Source organism: Mytilus galloprovincialis, chromosome 4 (assembly GCF_965363235.1).
Source record: "Mytilus galloprovincialis chromosome 4, xbMytGall1.hap1.1, whole genome shotgun sequence".
Lineage (NCBI taxonomy): Eukaryota > Metazoa > Mollusca > Bivalvia > Mytilida > Mytilidae > Mytilus > Mytilus galloprovincialis.
The window spans coordinates 7,141,789-7,162,220 of NC_134841.1; the positions used below are offsets into that span (position 1 = coordinate 7,141,789).

At 31.2% G+C, this 20,432-nt stretch overlaps 1 protein-coding gene and 1 long non-coding RNA gene across 4 annotated transcripts; both read right to left on the reverse strand.

The window, feature by feature from the left end:
* On the reverse strand, positions 1–20,397 carry LOC143071247 (transmembrane 6 superfamily member 1-like). 3 transcript variants are annotated; one of them, XM_076245442.1, is made up of 8 exons: positions 20,116–20,397; positions 14,783–14,984; positions 12,912–12,994; positions 12,047–12,138; positions 11,263–11,379; positions 7,022–7,114; positions 3,038–3,163; positions 1–1,497 (listed from the first exon to the last, which is right to left on the reverse strand). In XM_076245442.1, exons 1-8 carry the CDS (start codon positions 20,312–20,314, stop codon positions 1,252–1,254), a joined length of 1,158 nt encoding a protein of 385 aa, XP_076101557.1. In that variant the 5' UTR covers positions 20,315–20,397; the 3' UTR covers positions 1–1,251. The 3 variants fall into 3 exon arrangements, with proteins under 3 accessions (XP_076101557.1, XP_076101556.1, XP_076101558.1); XM_076245441.1 differs by lacking the exon at positions 14,783–14,984 and adding an exon at positions 18,689–18,890 and having other exon boundaries at positions 20,116–20,395; XM_076245443.1 differs by lacking the exon at positions 20,116–20,397 and adding an exon at positions 18,689–18,822.
* LOC143071248 (uncharacterized) lies at positions 9,313–10,522 on the reverse strand. The gene is made up of 2 exons (XR_012976834.1): positions 10,373–10,522; positions 9,313–9,730 (listed from the first exon to the last, which is right to left on the reverse strand). It is a non-coding gene; the product is annotated as an uncharacterized LOC143071248 (long non-coding RNA).
* Positions 20,398–20,432: the final 35 nt, after the last annotated feature.

Genomic DNA, 20,432 nt, shown 5'->3' on the forward strand with positions numbered 1-20,432 from the left:
TACATTCCTGTAGTCAACTTTATTGGTTTAGTCATAATTTATAAAAACATATCCAATTCACAATGAAAACCCTGAAAAGGATAACCATCTAAAAAATGTAATGAATGGATTAAAGCTTTCAAAATTTTAAATATTATGCGAATGTATGATCAACTACTGATATTTTTATGAATTAAATGGTCCTAAAATATGTATTTGGCACATATTGTTAAAAAAATGTACATAACAAACCCATTTTTTCCCCTTTTGATTGCATAGGGATATGTCTTGCATTCTATAATTGAGCAATAATCTAGACCATTAATGTATCTATAATCAAATATATTGTGATTGTCTTCATTATCAAAGTACACAATTTTAAATAGGCTAACATTTAGACAAAAAATTAAAATACGATATTTTTTATTGTATTGGTCAAAATAAGATAAAACACCTTCAAAATGTATAATTGACTTGTTGCAAGTTGAAAACATATTCATGTAACACTAAATTGACATTTAGCAGAAGATGGGTTACACATGCCCTATGTGTGTTCAGTGATAAAAAACATAAAGGATGTCAACATTTCAAAAAGAAACAAGGAATCCACCATAAAACACTGACATTTATTTGACCAATTTGATCACACAAATCATTCATATCCATGTAAAACAATGATTTACTTTTTTGAAATCCATGACATGAAATCAAATAGACCTGGTCAAATCACAGTTACACAACTTCAAGTAATAAACTATCCATATATTTTGACACATATTTTTTTTCTTTCATTCAACATTTTCAAAAAAAAAATATTTGCCATAAATAGATTTAAAAATTGCTTTTTTTTCTTTCATTTCAAATTCCTTATTGTCATATGCTAAATAAAATATGGAAATTGTAAAGGTTAATTCATTGTTTTTGTTTTTTAAATAAAACTTAAAAAGAAAATACAAAATACAAAACATCATTTATCACCTGCATTTATTTTGAAAAGAAGAAATGTATCTGTCACTAATATTGTTTTGAAGTCACAGCTTCCTAATATAAAATTAATGTCAACTAATTTAAAATAAAACAAATAAACTCTTACTTCATAAGTATAGACCAGTCCCATGCTAAAAATTACCACAACTAAAGAAAACAACTAACTATAATATAAAAAGAATTCAAATTTAAAACACATGTTATGCTAAGATAACAAAATCTGGTAAAAATTTACACTATAAAACCTGGTAAAAAAACACAATATCTGATATGAGTCATTCGTGTTCATTGTTTTCTTTTTCTAAGATAGTATGGTGAATCCCTTGAAGAGTTATCTTCCTTGACTGATTCATCTGTAATTTTCTCTGTTCTCTTAGGTCCTGATATACACCTGTAGGCAAACAGTTGTGGAACAATAAGTAAAGCAATGTTGATAATCCAGAAACAATACTGGGCTGCTGGTGTAGATGGAATACGATAATTGGCTGCTGTCCTGCTGTGTTGGGCTGTTGTCAGGTACACAAATTGGGCCTACAAAAAAACAAAAGTGTTTCTTTTTAATTTTTATCATAAACTTATTATAGATACCTGGATTTAAAATTTGACAGCTGCCATTTTGTCTACATAAAGAATCATCAGTGATGATTTAATTTTAATATCAGCTAGTTTTGTCAGTATTCCTTAAAAAATATCAAAGATTTAGAACAAATAATAGTTCCAATGTTACATGTGTAAACTATACAGAATATTTCCTAAAACACAGTAAGAAATACTCACTACTGTATATAAAATTTGGTATGATTGCCAATGAGACAACTCTCCACAAGAGACCAAATGACACAGAAATTAACAACTATAGGTCACAGTACGGCCTTCAACAATGAGCAAGGCCCATACCACATAGTCAGCTATTTAAAAGCCCAGAAATGACAATGATACATTTTTATGATTATTTATATTTCTTTTTTAACGCTGTATCAATGCATGATATGCACTTCATAATTCTTCATCATAAAAATACATCAATGTGTATCATATCAATAACTTGTCTCACTTCAAATTAAATGTAAAATGTTTCGACAATTGTTTTATGGTGCAGGAAAATATGGAATACAAATTTCAAGTATTCAAATAAATAAAAAAAACATTTTTTTCTCTCTACATAATTTATGTAAATTTTATTCATTTATTGTGACTGTATTGCACAATATCAATTAACATTCAATCATCAAAATAATGTTTAATTATTCATCAAATCTGTTGTATTGTTAATGATTAGCTTTTTGTTCCATTTTTTTCTGATAAAATATGGCTTGCAGGCAGGTAAGGGCTGTTCTCAAAAATACCATGTCCCCCAGGGAAAGCAATTTTTTAAAACTTTTATGTGGGTGGTTGTATTTGAAATGCCAAACACAAAGGGAGTGTTGCTCTAATCTATTTTTATTTCTGTGGGTGGAAGGAGTTTAAAAAAAGGGCTGTCCCTTGGGGGAAATAGTATTTTCTGGAACATGCCTTAGAATGTGTTGCCTTATCGTAATATAAATACTAGACATTAAGAAATTAATGTAATGTTTATATATAAATGTGAAAAATGCAACAGCATCTGATTTGCAAAAATAAAAACACAATGTATGATGTTAATACATGCTTGTTTTAAGTTTTATAAGTATTGAAAAATCATGTGCATTAATTTTTATGTATCATTGCAAATCCTTCCATATCTGGCCAAGTGAAAAATGTAGACTCAATAGGAAGGAGCCAACTAATTATTACAATCAAAAAAGGAAATAAGCAATAGGATTTTAATCCATGTCCTGTTTGTCATAAAGGATGTTGAATCTATTTTGATCCAGATCTGCTTCAATTGATATTTGTAAAATGAATATTAGCCTAGAAATTTCATTTATGAAAGTGAAACTTTGATAAGAAGGTCATATTTAGTTAAAATGGAAATACCAATCATACAACAGTTTTCTTTTTCTCAGAAACAAACTTAAACATACTAAAATATATAATTTATATAAATCCAATAGGGACCCATTGTGGACATGATAAAAATGTCTTGTCTCACCTGTGCAGCAGCCCCAGCATGAAATACAGCCAAATCTTTCATCAAACCATTAGTTGGTCCAGGATACAATAATCTATAGATGGCATACACATAATAAGGCAAGAAGTAAAACAGGTATACCAACATCTGAAATAAAATACCAAACTTCTTTTCATCACTCATAATTAATTTATGGCATTTTCAATCTTAACACTTAAATTGGTCCTCCAATATATAATTGGGTGACTTTAATTCAAACCATGATATTAAAGTTAATGCTAAATGAATGCTTTCAATCATTTAGGAGAGGATTATTCTGCAATTTTACCTGATTTCCTTGTAAACCATAAAGAATGAGGATTATCTAATTATATTTAAAGGCATCATGGTGTAAATGTGATAATGTCACACTGAAGTACAAAGCAACTGTCAATGTGAAAACTGTCTTTTAGGTTAAAAAAAATAATTATTTAAGTGTTTTCTCTTTCCAAAGAAAGAAAATTCAATACTAAAAGCTCTATAAAAGGAGATGAAATATGAGCATCAATGCCCCTTGGAAAATCAACACTTTACTCAACATGCTAGAGGAAACTCCCCAAAAATGATTGAGATCAAAATCAATAGAGATAATGCACTATGACATTATATGGTAAAGATTCTATAGAAATTTGCTGAATTCTGATAAGGCATTTATGATTTAGGAGAACAGGATATGAATGTTTTCTGTAGTGTCCACATGAATTTACAGTTCGGAATCTAATGCATTCTGTAAATAATTTCAAAGTGTATACAGAAACGTTTTGATTGGCTAATAACATTCCAAACAAAGGAAATTCAACCAATGACATGACATTTTGATTTTTAGGTACAAACAAAGAAATTACTCACATCCCTTAGATTTGATATGGCAGATATCTAAAGGAAACTGTGATATTATTCTGATAAAAAAATCAAAGAGCTGAATAGCTCTGAGGGGAAGACAGCCCTGGTTTCTATTTCATTTTTTTTGGGGGGGAGGGGGGTATCTTTTGATACTCTTCATATAAAGAACGAAAAAAAGAACAGCTAGAATATAGAGAAAGGTTGACAATATTGAAATCAATTGTTGTTTAATGTAATTTCGTTTCCTTAGTTTAGGAGTCAATTTGGACCAATGGAAGACATCTGCATCTTCTAAATCTAAACATTTGATTAAAGTTGATAGTTAATTATCTAAAATTCAACTGAATTCTGTCATTTAACAACAACTACAATATTTTTGAAATCTTAATAGTGTACGACTGAACTGCAGGCTAGGGCCATTTTCCATTTTTTGTGACAGTACTCTAACATGTCTAAGATTTTAATTTTTTTTCTTAAGAAAGTTAGGACTGAAAAATCTATTCAGTTTTAAATTTCCATTGATAAAGTTCCCAGTTACAACTCTCATCACAGGGATTCAGGTACTAATAAAAAACAATATGATTGATGTAAACTGTGTGAAGCTTGTTTTCAAATCCTACATTTTGAAATATTTGTAAATTTCATGAATAAATAGGTTTAAACTACAAAATGCAAAATTTGTAATTTAATCTTTGTTGGTTACCATTACAATGATTATGTTGGTACACAAAATTTAGTTTTAATGGAAGACTACTAATCATTTACTAAATGTCACATTTTAAGTGTTTATTTTAGTGGATAATTACTCATCAATTGAGGTGCTCCTGAATTGGAGGAAGATTCTCAAAACAGTTTTACAGAAAAAAATGAAAAAAAATCGTTTCTCTTCCCAATCTCATGTATCCTTAGGACTTTGTTTACTTTGAAAGTTGTTGACCTACAAATTAAAGTATTGCTTGTTGATGTTTGAATCATCTACAGCAAACTGGTTATCTTTAAATTTAACAAATACCATTTTTTAAATTAGTGCACGATCTTTGAGAATGATTTAAATAACCAGTGAAGGATATCCCTGCTTCTGTGTAGTGTGGCATTCCAACAATGACGTCACTATAAAATATAATGTTGGTTGGATATATTTCGAATATCTCGTAATACTGATTTTTCCAGATTGTAAAAGAAACGTAAATAGTGTAGAGGAGAGATCAAGATACAATAATTTCGAGAGAAACAGAGGGGAAATGTGTTAAAAAGTGTTTAAAGTCAATCTATTCATTTGTGTGTCTCTTTCTCATCATCTCAGTAAGATTTGTTAGGGGGTTTTCCACACTATAAAAACAAAATGAATGATGTGAGGGGATGTCACTCTGGTCAACCCCATAGGGGATTGATGGCTTGAAGCCATCTTTCCCCAAAAAAACAAACAGACAAATAATAGTACACAAGACACAATATAGAAAACTAAAGACTGCACAACACGAACCCCAACAAAAACTGGGGGCAATCTCGGGTGCTACAGAAGGGTAAGCAGATCCTGCTCCACATGTTGCACCCGTATATAGATGAGTTCCCTAAATAAAGCTATGGCAAAGTCCATACTTCAATAAAATTGTAATGAAGTGATGAAAAGAGTTGTGGAACCAAGAAGTGTACCCCAAAAACAAACCATTCTAGTCAATGCTGACTACCATATATATAGAAAGGGAGACACGTTCAAATGATTGCTAAATGTTTTAAATATTTACAGATTTTTAACTAATGTCACTTTTAACATTTATACAAAACAAGGGGGAAAAAAGTGAAATAATTATTTTTTAATAATTCTTCCTTTGACATGCTTTTAAGGAGTGTAAACTAAAACAATTGATCTTTATATATTAAAACAGAAGTACTTAAGGATTAGAAACATATTGTTTTTTACTAATTTTTCCTTTTACATGCTTTTTTTAGGAGTGATACTTAAAACAATGGATCTTAATATCTTTAATGAAGTAAATAGGGAAAGTAAAAAATATAATTGACTATGCATACTATGGGAAGAAAAGAATGAATAAAATAAAAGTAAAATGTTGGTGACTGAAGATTGTCTCTGGTTTGATGAATAGATAAACCTATCTATCAAGAAAATTAAAAATATCTTTTAGCATTTCTACATTTAAGGATACGACAATAACATTTCATTTTAAGTTCTTATAGAGAAAATCCACTGATACAAATTATTATCTTTTGTTATACAATTCAAGACACTCTCTTTCAGTTGTATTAGAAATATTGTAGTTAATTTATTGCACATGCAGAGGTGTTAGAAACTTTTTTTTGCCTCCCTTCTTATCTGGAATTATGCTCCCCTTTCAAAAATCTTAGATTTTCCCCTACAGATATTCCTGAGGAATATGATATCCACCTAAATGGGGAACGAAAACTCCTGTTACGAGTGCATCCAGATCATTGCTTACAAGAAATGTGTCAGAACAGACTTACTCCAGTGTATGATGACACTGACCTCTGATTAATATATTTTATTACGCAAACAACAGTTATTTTCTGGAGTCTCTTCAACTTATCTCTTATTTTTGCTGTCAATTTTCTTACTGGTGCAAATGCAGAGCACCAAAGAATTCTATCTTTTATGGCACTTGATGTTTTGGAAGAATAATAATAATACAAATATTTACGTTACAAAATTTTTCAATACAGCACAGACAACAAAAACATCATCAGCAAGATAAATTAACCATCAAAGTATCAGCTAAGTCAACACCAGAATCTATCACTTTCAAGAACCCTCTATTCCCTTATTCCTCCTTCATGTCGTAACATTTATGGTATTATAGTTACTAACAAAGGTGAAGAATCATTTTAGTACATCAGAAATGTGAGCTGTCAGTTTTAAATTAAAAAGGATGTCAATTCATACTGATTGATTGATTGTTGGTATTTTAAGGCCACTTTTGGACTTTTTCGTAGTGGTCAAGTTTTTATTTGGTGGTGGAAGCCAGAGTGCCCAGAGAAAACCACTGACCTTCAATAGGATAGCTGACAATGCCAATTCATACTGAAAACATTTTTTAAGTTAAGGCAAAGAAACTTGATTTTTAGTTCAATTATTAACAATTTTATTACCTGCATCTTTGGAAAAGATGTATCTTCAGCTAAGAAGGGTTCAAAGTCTTTGAGGTAGTTCTTTGCCATATCATGTTTACAGTCTAAGGTTACCTGCAGATAAAACAGAAAGAATTTAAATAATTCTATTTTTTAAGTAGTTAAATATTATAGATTCATTTAATTTTATGTGTTTCTTTCAAACCCAAACAAATTGTAAGAAATTCATATCTTTTCCATATTCACATTATACAAATGAGGAGATTTAAAGTAAGCAGACAGGAATATCATTTTGTTGTCACTATTATGCATCCCATTAGGCTATAAACCAAAATAATAATCAAAGCGCGAAAGCGCTGTAAAGGCAGTTAATTACAGGTTGTGTGTATTTCTAGTCCAGTTATATCATTATCTTCCATAGAACAGAGGTGGTTTGTAGAATTTAAGATTTAGAGTTCTTTTGTACCTAGTTCACCTATATCTATAGTCTACTGTATACAGTATATTTTCTGTGCCTCGCCATGAAATGCATTTTTAGCCATGGCCTTGTCAGTTTGCTTTAAATTTATGAGTTTGACTGTCCCTTTGGTGTCTTTCGTCCCTCTTCTTTAGACATATAAGAACTTTTCCTTTTCAATATAAATAGACTATTTTTAATTATTGATTGTATACGCATATTCTATGACTCCCATAAAAAATAGTTCACAAAGATTGACTAGTCTCTGTACTGTGTGTATAGCAAGAACATCAAGTAACATAATGGTAAATGTACATAGTAACACAGCAACTTTTTTGATGACCATACCTGCCAACTGTCAGTATTTGCAGAGTATTTCCCCCATCGAGCTCGAGGCTCCCAAATGGAAATTTTGTAAGAGCAATTTTGTCGACTATTTTAAAGAAAACAATTCAACAATGGCAATGAGCTTGTTTATGCATGAAGAAGCCAAAAACCACATTAGAATATATTTGAAGGGAATCCATGACAAATCGCCCCATTAGCAAATAGCCCCACTTTTTCACTAACTCGCCCCACTTTAAAAAAAAAACTGCCCCAACCTGGATAACCAAATCGCCCCACTTGTGAAATGTGTTATATCCCTTAATATTACTCCTGCCAACTTGCCCCACCTAATAGAAAACGATAATATCTAGATAAATATATTATTAACCAGGAAGAATTTACTAATGCCAACTCGCCCCACTCATGTAAAAAGATGTTATCCCGTTATATATAAGTTAAATTCCGTTAATATTACTCCTGCTTACTTGTCCCACCTAATGGAAATCGGTGAAATCTAGATAAATATATTTTTAACCAGGATGAATTTAGTAATGCCAACTCTCCCCACTTATGGAAAAAGATGTTATCCCGTTGAATATAAGTTAAATTCCTTATATTGCATTATGATACAATTAACAGGTTTCTTTTCAATTGTTATGCAAATAACTAAGCTTCAAAACTTAGTTATTCTTCAACAATACATTTTTTTTTTAGAATTATAATTTCAGTATATCAATAATAGTAATTAAATAAATTTTCGGTTTGTTTGTATTCTTTGTAGATTAGTTTTCATTAAAGTGGTGTGAGTTTTTATTTTTAATTATATATATATATATATATATATTAATCTAAATATTACCGTTTTTTTATAAGTAGGGCGGGTTGGCAGGAGTAATATTTAACATGATTTAACCAATTTCACATGTGGGGCGATTTGATAAATCAGTTTGTGGCGGTTTTTTTTAAAAGTGGGCGATTAGCCAGTGGGGCGACTTGTCCTGCTTCCATTTGAAGGCCCCCTTGAAGGTTTTGTATGACTATATGAACCATCTTTCACGTAAAACCCCCCATGTGCATTTTGAAAAGTTGGCAGATATGTTTCTAACTCCAGGCAAAATCTACCGGTATGAATGAAAAAGAAGTTTTCAATTAAGGCTCTGTGGCCATAACAGCTGTCTCATTAGCATTTTAACCACTTCCCATATTTGCAATTAAAACAATAGAAGAAAATTATTCAACGCAAAAACAAAACTTACTTGTAAATATGAAATTCTCTTTACGGTATGAGTTTTTCTCATTGTTTGAGATTGTACAGTAGTACCTGTAACTGCTTATACCTATTTCTTATTCACTTTTGCTTGATAAACTCACTAAATATCATGTATATACATTGTACCACATCTCCTTATTTTTATATGCATTCCAATAACATGAACAATTGTAATTCAATTCTATATACCAAAGCAAAATAAACTGCACCACTTTCATTCACTAGTATGCATCTTTTGGCAAAATACAAGTTCTTAAATGACACAAGATATATTTATTGATAAAAAAATAAAATTTAGTATACAACTCTTTAACAGGTATAAAAAAAAAGCACAGCTGTGTCATAACTTGTGAAATCTGTGCTGAAAACATAGACATTGATGGTATATGAGTAATTCCATATGTGAAGCTCAACATTAGCTCGTCAGTTGGTGGTGGACAGTTATAGTTCCTTTCTGCAGGCTAGGATGAATGACTTTTCAGGAAAACCAATTTCACAAATCAAAACTTTCCTCTAGATTTCTCCTACAATATTCATCCAGTTTAGTTCTTTTGGTTTAATTGGACACCGTCCTGATTTTTAATTTTGCAAACCATTCAGTCTCTTGCTTGCAAATGGTGCATGAAAATAGGATGGGTATGGCAGTAGACAAGTCTCTTTAAAGTGGGTTTGTGCCCTGAAAAAAAGTTTTATAACTTAAGTTTTTTTGAAACTTGTGCAACACACATACCTAAATAACTATAACATAGAAGAGAGCATCATTCGTGTCAATGTTTTGTTCCTGTTTACATTGTCATTGATATTTTTTCAGAAAGCCTGAGGCATAGCTCATGAATTCCTGTCATTACATCCTAAATTAACATAATTACTGCTAGAATAATTATCAGTATGATATACGTACACTATCATTGTACAGCCCAAGTCTTCAGTATATATAATTGTTGCATTCATTCACTCCTGTGTTCAGTCGTTCAAAAATATTTAAACATCAACAAATGAACTTTAATAAGGACAAGAAAACACTAGAAAAGATACGTACATACAACCCGTGTTTAAGTGTATTTGAAAGAGAAATATATCTGGTTAAACGATGTATAAAGGAGGAAAAAATTGTAGATATTGCATTACGATGCTTTCTACCTAATAGCACGTGGATATGTTTACATATTTAGACTTGACCCAGTATGACCCGTACCTTGTAGGTCACCGCCGTCGTTTAAACACTAGACTACAGTCGTGTATAAGACAATAAAATGCTTAAGCCTGTACTATTTGTGTGAAGTAAATGTGTTTTTTCTGTACATTTAAATTGTTTTACCTGATAGCAAGGACGTATATCTATCCGTTTCCTTCTCAATTCACTTTGTCAATTTCTTCAAAACATACGTATTACTGCGCCCGGAAGTGAAAAAAATATTAGAAATCCTCGTAAAATAATGCTATTTTCAATTTTGTGGAATCCATTTTGTAATATTTATTAAAGATAAAAAAGTTACGATTAATTATGAATTTGCATATCATTATACGGACGTTTATGGACTATTTTTCCATAGCTGTAAGTCGGTCATTTTGGCGGGAAATCATGTACACATACACACGTAGATTGGCTGGTACCTGATCGTAATGTTACACATCAGATAGATCAAATAGCTAATACCCGGAACGTAGTACCGGGAACCAAGATAATACGTAGACAACATACATAACTAATACCGAAATTGAAAACGCTTTACGGTTTCTCGTTTATAAACTGAATTCCGCTTTGAATTATAGAAGATGCAATATTAATCATGTTCAGTCGACTTTTCATTGTTATATCAACGTCTGAACTAATTAAAAAATCTTTAGATGTCAGATAACACTCGAAATTGACCCGACCTCTTTCCACACGGAATACAAATAATGATAGTTTGTAGTCAGGTTGACTGCTTATAATGCAAAATACACATTAATAACAAGTTCTATAAAACGAACAATACACACTGATCGTTTCTTTAGTCCCCAATGTAAATGAAAAAAACAAAAACCATATCATACCATAAAAAGAAGAGGAGAAATTCGAACATTTCCGGATCTATTTCTGGCCAAAAGACCCCCTGCATAGATTGCGTATGAAAAGATGAACCTCATGACTTGAAAGTCAGGCCTTAAAGCACTGCCTTTAAAAACATAATGATTTCTTTTAAATTTCTCACTACAATTACTTACAGCAGCTCTGAATGCATTAACTACAATGCAAGTGGCAAAGAAAAGAATAAACAACATTTCTACTGGTCCTTTTTTCACTCTGGTCCCTATGGATGTCAATACATTTCTCCTGCTCGCCTAAAAAATAATTGTAGTTTATTTCAACACTTTGCATATTATACATTTGTATGCCTTTTTTCAAAACTTGTGCTAAATAATAGTAGCAAACGTTTATGTGTGAAATGATGATATTCACTTCCCCTAGAAAAATGTCACAGGGTACATGTTGACAAAAACCATTTTCGAAATTAAAATGTGAACAAATCTTTATTTTCAAAATAAAATAACATTTTTCCAATGTCCAACAACAATGAACATATTTCATCTGTCCAAGGGCAATAATTCAAATATATATTTATCTGCAATTCATAAATTTTTCGTTTGGTCTTACTGGCAAATATTTTAAATATCATTGATAGGACCTTTTACTCAAAAATATTAGTCAATTATCAGTGCAACACAAGGCATTTTCATGTCCACCAGCATTAATTTATTAATTAAATGCATGCTACTTCATTCATACAACCAAACAATTACCATGTTTTTCTTGTAAAAGTAGTTGCAAAACTCCAGTAAAAGTAGTTGAAAATATCTGCAAAACTGATTATAAAACATTGACTTAGACATAAAATTGCTAACATACACCTTTGATTAAAATGTGTTAAAATCTGACAAGAAATATGGATTTAGAATTGCTTCCATTGCCATTTTCCATAGAATGTTTTTATTTACACAGTAAACTTACCGAATGAGAACTCAATACTTTGAATAGGATGTATAATGGTATAACTACATAAGGCACATTCAGGAGAATAGACCATTTTGGACCATATTTCCCTGCAAGAATAAAAAAGAAAAATCATCATTTAATTAAGAATCTTGTGAGATTCCAACAAGTTCTATAAAAGGTGTTTTCAAATCAAGCATAATGAGACAATGACAAAAAGTACCAGACAACTAGAGGTCAACATTCAGTCTTCAGGTGTCTTACACAACAAAGAAACGGTTTCAATTTCACTTTATAGATGTTGATAGCTAATTTTAGAACTTAAACTGTTAAACTGTGTTTAATCAACACTGTAGAAAAGTACCATCATAATAATTGTTTGTGAAATGTTATGTACTAGTAGAAACAGCAAAGATTTCATTCAAAGCAAGTATATCATAACTGAAAGTACTAAATACAGACTTTGTACAAAGTGAACAGTTTAAACATGACACTAAATACAATGCTTGAAACCTGAACTTAAGGAACATAAGACATAAATAATAACATATATAGTAACCATTCAGTGGTTGTCATTTGATGCCGAATTTCGTAGTTGTTTTTTGCTTATTGTTTGGTACATACATAATGTAATTAATAACACCATTTGTTTTCTGATTTGAATTGTTTTTAATTTGTTTTGTAATTTTAGGACTATTGATAGCTAGCTAACTATTAACTCATTCTTTAAATTCAAAATTCCCAATTACTCTATTTAAGTCCCCAACCTTTAATATTCATGAGGTAACCTCCATTTAATGTATCCCTAATATTTCAAAATATTTCTAAGAAAAACACCAGGAAAACATTATTTTCAATTTAAATCTAAATAATTTCAAAATACCTATGGCTCCTCCAGGTACCAGTACAGCTACACTGTTTATGATAGAACCACACCAGTACAAACATGCAAGTCTATATTCTTCACTGAAATTAAAATCAATCGTAGAGTAAAATCATTCTATACATTTGGTACAAAAATAAATAGAATACCTGTAATATCAATGTCATTGCATGCAATGTAGAATTCATTTGTCATCTTTCATGTCTTTGATCATTGTTGATGAAGATGAAGACAGCAATGTAACAATATAGGTAATCTATCAAATTATAGTTGCTTCATTCTAAAACATATAAGAAGGTGTGGTATGTGACGTCAAATAAGGTGAGCGCACACCTCGTCATATTGCATGTATTATAGACATTTAAACTGTAGGGTCGCCAAAGGATCTAAATGCCTCTATCAAATAATATGAATTACTAGCAGAGGACTAAACAGGTACCTTGTGTGTTGATTTAAATGTTGAATACTTACTGTGGATTCATTATTATTCGTTGGATACCAATTTTCGTGGGTTTTGTGGGAACAGGTGAACCACAAATTCAAATGTTCAACGAATTTCAAATTTTCTATAGTCTTTGTATGCAGAGATTGGCAAAACCACGAAATCAAATTTCCACGAAAATGCAAGTTTTCCACAATCCACGAAATTGATACCCACGAAAATAAATGAATCCACAGTAAATACTTTCTTTTTTTCTTCATGGCACCTGCATGTACTTTACTCAATGACTTTATTAAAGGTAAAAGATTCAGTTTTATTACCAACATAAGTATTGTAGTTGTCCACGCTGTTATGAAAATGATTCTATTTGATAAAATACTAAAAAACAAATCTACATTATGATCAGTAAAATATGAATGATATCATTAGTTAGGAAATGTATAAATAGTTGTGTTGCAGTGTTCTATTCAAGCAATTTTACTACCAAGACATTTCAACAATAGGTTGTTAAAGGGTTTATTTTCATTCACTGTAAATTCAGGAATTATTGAAATGTTTTTATTATTGCAAAAAAGCGACAGGGTTATTCATCATGTACATTGTAATCGTAATAATTTTAACTTGCATTTTGAAATTTTTTGTATGATTTAAATGGATTTTTCTCAATATTGCAAAAATTAAAATCACAGTCTAAAATGACAAAATCGCAATAATAAAAGCACACAAGAATTTCTGAATTTACAGTACCATGCTTGAAATTTTTATTCCATTTTTTTTTCATGCTGTAACATTAGTACACATGTAATCAGCTTTTTTTCAAACAATTCCTGTGCATCTTAAAATCATTTTGAATTTCATGTTTTTCATGCATATCTATACCTTTTCCATGTGTAACATTTTTTATCACACAACTATATTTACAACATGCAAAATGTCTGCTTATGAAGAAGTTTAATTCATCATCCACAAAACTGTATTTTTCCTATCAGATTACCAGTACAATGTATTTGGTCATAAACAAATCCTGTTCTAGTTTATCAACATGTATTCAGAATTTAAAGATCTAACATCATGAAAGAGTCCAAAACAGAATAATAAAATGGACATAGAAGTCTCCAATCACAACTGTTTTAGGAAGGAAAAGGGACTTTATTGCTGAGAAACTTTTAACAAGAATTCAATAGTCAAAAGTTTTTGCAACCAATGGACTTCCAAATAGGCAGATACCCTTGAAAATAAACTAAGGAAAGAGTTTCCAAAAGCCCAGTTTAATCTATATTGAGGTAAAATGCAGTTCAACAGAAATATCAATTATAACATGTATAAAGGATTCAAAGCTTTTTATGAAATAGTTTCAGAACTGAAATAATTCCTCTCATAAAAGGTACATCTGGTTTTGTATGTTGTACACTTTAATATATATACTTACTTATAACTACTTCTTGACATGATAAACATGTACAATGCAAAATGTACTGAACCATCCCAATAACAAATGGAGGTCCCATGTGGGGTTTTCAGGTAAGGTTCCCCTTGCAAGAGGTAGAAATGTAGATATCTACCGAGATAACCATCATTCTCAAGGGCAATAACTACATCAACCATGGAGGAAAACAAAAGAATGCTCCATGCTACAAAAAATATTGAGTTTGGATTTAATATGTTCAAGCTCATATATAATTCTACTCAAGACAAAGAAATTTTCTTTTTATGCACAATACATGTATGTAAATCAAAGAGCTGAAGAGCTCTGAGGGAAAAGACGGCCATTGTTTCAATTTTTAGGGGGGTATCTTTTGATAGTCTACATACAAAGAATGAACAAAAGAACAGCTAGAACATATAGAAAGGCTGACAATAATGAAACTAATTGTTGTTTATTGTTATTTCATTTCCTTAGTCAAGAATTCATCATAGAGACAATTTGGACCAATGAGATCTGCACCTTCTAAATCAAAACATTTGATTAAAGTTAGGAGTTAATTATCAAAAATTCAATTGAATTAAACAACTACTACAATATATTTTAGAATTTTAATTATGTACAACTGAAGGGCAGGCTAAGACCTTTCTCATTTTTTTGTGACAGTATTCTCAAGAAAGTGAGGACTGAAAAATCTATTCAGTTTTAATTTTCCATTGATAAAGTTCCCAGTTACAACTCTCATCACAGGAATACATGTACTTATAAAATCAAATATGATTCATATAAGCTGTGTGAAGTTTGTTTCCAGATCCCACATTTTGATATATCTGTAAAATTCATGAATAAATAGCTTTAAACTACAAAAAGCAATATTTAAAAAAAAAAAAAAAGACAAAAAAAAAAAATGACCACTACAATAATTATGTTGGTACGCAAAATTATTTTTTAATCGATGACTACTTATCATATATATACTTAATGTGACATTTTTAGTGTTTAGATACATTAACTTTAATTTTAGTGAGTAATTACTCATCAATTGAGGTGCTCCTTAATTGGAGAAAGATTCTAAAAACATAACTTTACAGAAAGAATGAAAACTGCAGTTGCTCTCCCCAATCTCAATAGGTATAAACTACAAAAAGCAACATTTTATTTTTTTTATTTTTTTTTTAACCATTTCAATAATTATGTTGGTACACAATTTTTTTTTATATAGAAGACTACTTATCATATACTAACTGTCACATTTTAAGTGTTCAGAAACATTTACTTTGATTTTAGTATATAAGTATTCATCAATTGAGGTGCTCCTGAATTGGAGGAAGATTCTAAAAACAGAACTTTACAGAAACAATGAAAACTGACGTTTCTCTCCCCAATCTCATGTATCCCCATTGACATTGTTTACCGCGAAAGTTGACCTACAAATTATCTGATTATAGCCTCAGATTAAAGCATTGCATGTTGGTGTGTGAATCATCTACACCTCAGCAAACATCATTAGGTTTACATTTAACAAATACGGATTTTTAATTAGTATACAAATACTGTGAATGATTTTTATAATGAATAAAGGATATCCCTGTGTAGTGTGGCATTCCAACAATGACGTCACTAGGTTAGATATATTTAGAATATTTCGTAATACTGATTTTCCGGACTGTAAAAGAAACGTATATAGTGTACGGGAAAGCTCAATATACGATAATTTCACGAGAAACAGAAGGGAAATGTGTAAAAAATGTATTTAAAATCAATCTGTTCTCCTTGTAATCAATTTCAGTATGACATTTTGAGGGGTTTCCAAACTATCAAAACAAAATGATTGACGTGAGGGAATGATACTCTGGCCAACCCCATTAGGGAATTGACGGCTTGAAGCCGTCTTTCCCCAAAAACTAAACATACTGTGAGGGTACAGACCATATACAGACAAAGATCAGGCATGAAGATCACCCATCAGGGTTCTTGTTAAGGATTTTTGAAGGCGAGTCCAGGGACTCGTAATTTTTGGCCATGGTGAGTCCAACAGAAAGGAGAAGATATTGTATTGTAATACAATGTAATATTTAAGTCTCCATGGCCTAACAGAGCAATGAAATGACATTAAATTCAGATTTCTTTTAAACTTTTGCTATAAAATGATGATATTTGTATTTAACTGTGTTTATTTTATACAATATATTTCTATCTTGATGCATCTGTGGACTCACTAGTTTTGAAAATGATGAGTCCAGGACTCATGGACTCGCCTTAGTGAGAACCCTGCCCATGAAGATCACACATGAAGAAAAGATCATACTAAAGATCACCCATGAAGATCACCCATGAAGATCACACATGAAGAAAAGATCATGCATGAAGATCACCCATGAAGATCACACATGAAGAAAAGATCATACTAAAGATCACCCATGAAGATCACACATGAAGAAAAGATCATGCTAAAGATCACCCATGAAGATCACACATGAAGAAAAGATCAGGCGTGAAGATCACCCATGAAGATCACACATGAAGAAAAGATCATACTAAAGATCACCCATGAAGATCACACATGAAGAAAAGATCATGCATGAAGATCACCCATGAAGATCACACATGAAGAAAAGATCATGCATGAAGATCACCCATGAAGATCACACATGAAGAAAAGATCATACTAAAGATCACCCATGAAGATCACACATGAAGAAAAGATCATACTAAAGATCACCCATGAAGATCACACATGAAGAAAAGATCATACTAAAGATCACCCATGAAGATCACCCATGAAGAAAAGATCATGCATGAAGATCACCCATGAAGAGGCGTTTTTCTTTTAACCAAATCTGCTCCTACATGTCCTAGAACAACCAGAAGTAAAAATGTACATGCAATTTTCATATAAAACAGTAAACCCAATTTTCATGCATAATTTAACTTTTCAGCATGTAATATAAACATAGAAACAACTGATGTTAATTCCAATGTAGATGCACAGATTTCAAAATGTGAATGTTTATGCTTCTTTTGAGTTGGACCATGTGGACATGTTGGATATATACAACTTCAAAACTGGAATGCAGTTGCATAAGTCATATGTACCTATAGTTCACATTTTATCAAATTTTAATTAAAATCATTTGATAGACAACTTTTAGACAAAGTTATTGTGTAGACGTACTTAACAATGGAAAAGAGGAGTTTATTGTAAGTGACCATGGTAACTAGAGAACCCCAATCTCAATTATAAGAAATAATTTCCAAATCAACAATAGCCAGTAGAAAAAAAATATTTGATGATCTGAAATACATGACCATGATGAGTACTGTAGTTAAAGAAGAGATACAGAACTAAATGTTACAAGCAGATACAGTCTGTGATATTGATAAGTACAACCACATCAAAGGTTAGGTAATATGATCAGAAATTCACAATGCATGCAAACACAACATATATTATATATACAGGATATATATGGAGTACAGTGAGACCTCTCCTGAATAAAGTTCAATTGGTCTCATGACATATAGAATGTATAACAATAATCACTATGAGCATGATGAATCAGGGAGAAGTTGGAAATTTCAAAGAACCATGCAGTTAAACAGCAAAACAAAACATCTACAAGCACATGACAAGCCAACATCTGGTATCAGACACATAATTATCAAGATCTGAATCACCCTTTGCTTGACTGTATTGATTATTGTAATGAACTGAAAGCATGTACAATGTACATGTATACATGTTTTTAAAATTTAAATAGAGGGTAAATGTATAATCTCCTGTTCAAAGAATCTTTAATTCCAAGATATTGCTGAAAGAAATGAAAAAAAATAATTACTTTACTCTTACTCAACCGAGTTGATGCAGACATGATGAAGTGACACTTGATGATAGGCCAAGCTTAGACTTACTCATAACTTTTCCTTGACAGAATAAATAAAACCAAAGCAAAGTGTATGGTACCATCCCAGTAGTTGATCATAGTTCCAAAAGGAGTTTTCAGATAAGGTTCTCCCTGCAGAAGGTAGAAATGCATGTACTTCCCAATGTAACCATCATTCTCTAAGGCAACAGTGGTATCCACTAAAGAAGCAAAAAGGAAAATACTCCAAACTGAAATGTAGAAATTAACAAACATGAGCTGCATTGTTCTTCATGTACATGTAGTAATGATAGACAACTTTTAAGCATAGCCACAATTCCATGGAGACTCCATGATGATGGAGCTTATAATTTCAAAATTCAAATAATTATAAGATATAATAATTAAAATTCTGTGACCTGAAAAAGTTATCAACATTTCAAATCTAAGTGACAAAACTGATTTGAAATAACAAGTGCTAGAAAAAATAGTCATGTCCCTTAAGTCTGCCTGTCTTGTAACTCCATCCATCCCATAACTCTGCCCCTTTACTTCCTTGTGCTCTCTTCCAAAATTATTTCGTCTGCTATATTAATTTAACTTAAGAGAAAAAAAAACGTTTGCTTACGTAATAAGAAACTATGGAATTCAGGAAAGCCAAAATAACAAACATATTTTTTTTCTTAAAGTTCCTGTATCTTAAATAAAATACTAGAACTTGCAGAACTTGCAGAAGTCCAAATAATTATGACGTTTTGAAAGGCTACATGTATTATTTTTTTTCTCTGACGCCTTACATCGCCTTACATTTTAGTTGTGACCTTATTTTAATTATCACGTCATATTCAATGTAAACAAAGAAACGCTGTTCAGGTAACGTTTTTTTCATATCAAACAATTATTAATAATGAATTGGTACATTGAGTTCCTTCCTATATTTTACTAGACTGATAAATATATATTTTATTCAAAGTCTCATGTAAACAAGACCGGAATAGGAAGTAGATTTCTGCGCTGATGCGGGATTTAAAAAAGTCAGAAAAAAAAGTTAACGATTTTGAGTTCATTAGTAGAATGAAAAAATTCTGGAAATTTTCCCGTTTTTTTTTTGTTTTTTATTGATTTTTCTACGGTAATTGGGGACCTCGTCTCAATACTACCCTCAAGGTGGCACAAGTGGATTTTATTAGGGTCTAATTAGGGTCTAAGCGTGACCTGGGATTGCTGATTTTTCGTAAGCGTGATACGTGAAATAAAAAAAATTATTGTGCCATGTAAACGGGAAATGATGTCTAGCGTGACACGGGAAATTACCAAAAAATGAGAATATGCTTATGTACATAGCGTAAGTGGGATACGGGAATCTGACAAAACACTAAGTGGGATCCGGGATCAGAACCACCAAATGAGACCCCCACACAACGACATGAAACCGTTAAATGAAAAAAATCTCATTTTGAGAGCAGGAATATTTACCATTGTAAAAAGGGTCATGTTTCGGTGGACCGTCACTGAAATACAACCGAGGTACCAGGAAAACAACAAGCAGAGACACGACGCCTACTGCAAATATTGCTGCTGCATTGTCTACTCCACCAATTACTTTCATCAACAGTAGAATGGGAAATGCTAAACATGCTGAAAGGACTGACACCTGAAATCTTGTTAATGCCATTGTGCCTTCTGTTTTATTTTCATGTATGAGGCGATGTTATCATACGATATCAATTTCTGACCGCGTCCTACTTTTTGAATTTATCCAATTACTTCTTAATTTCTAATGTGTATTTGGC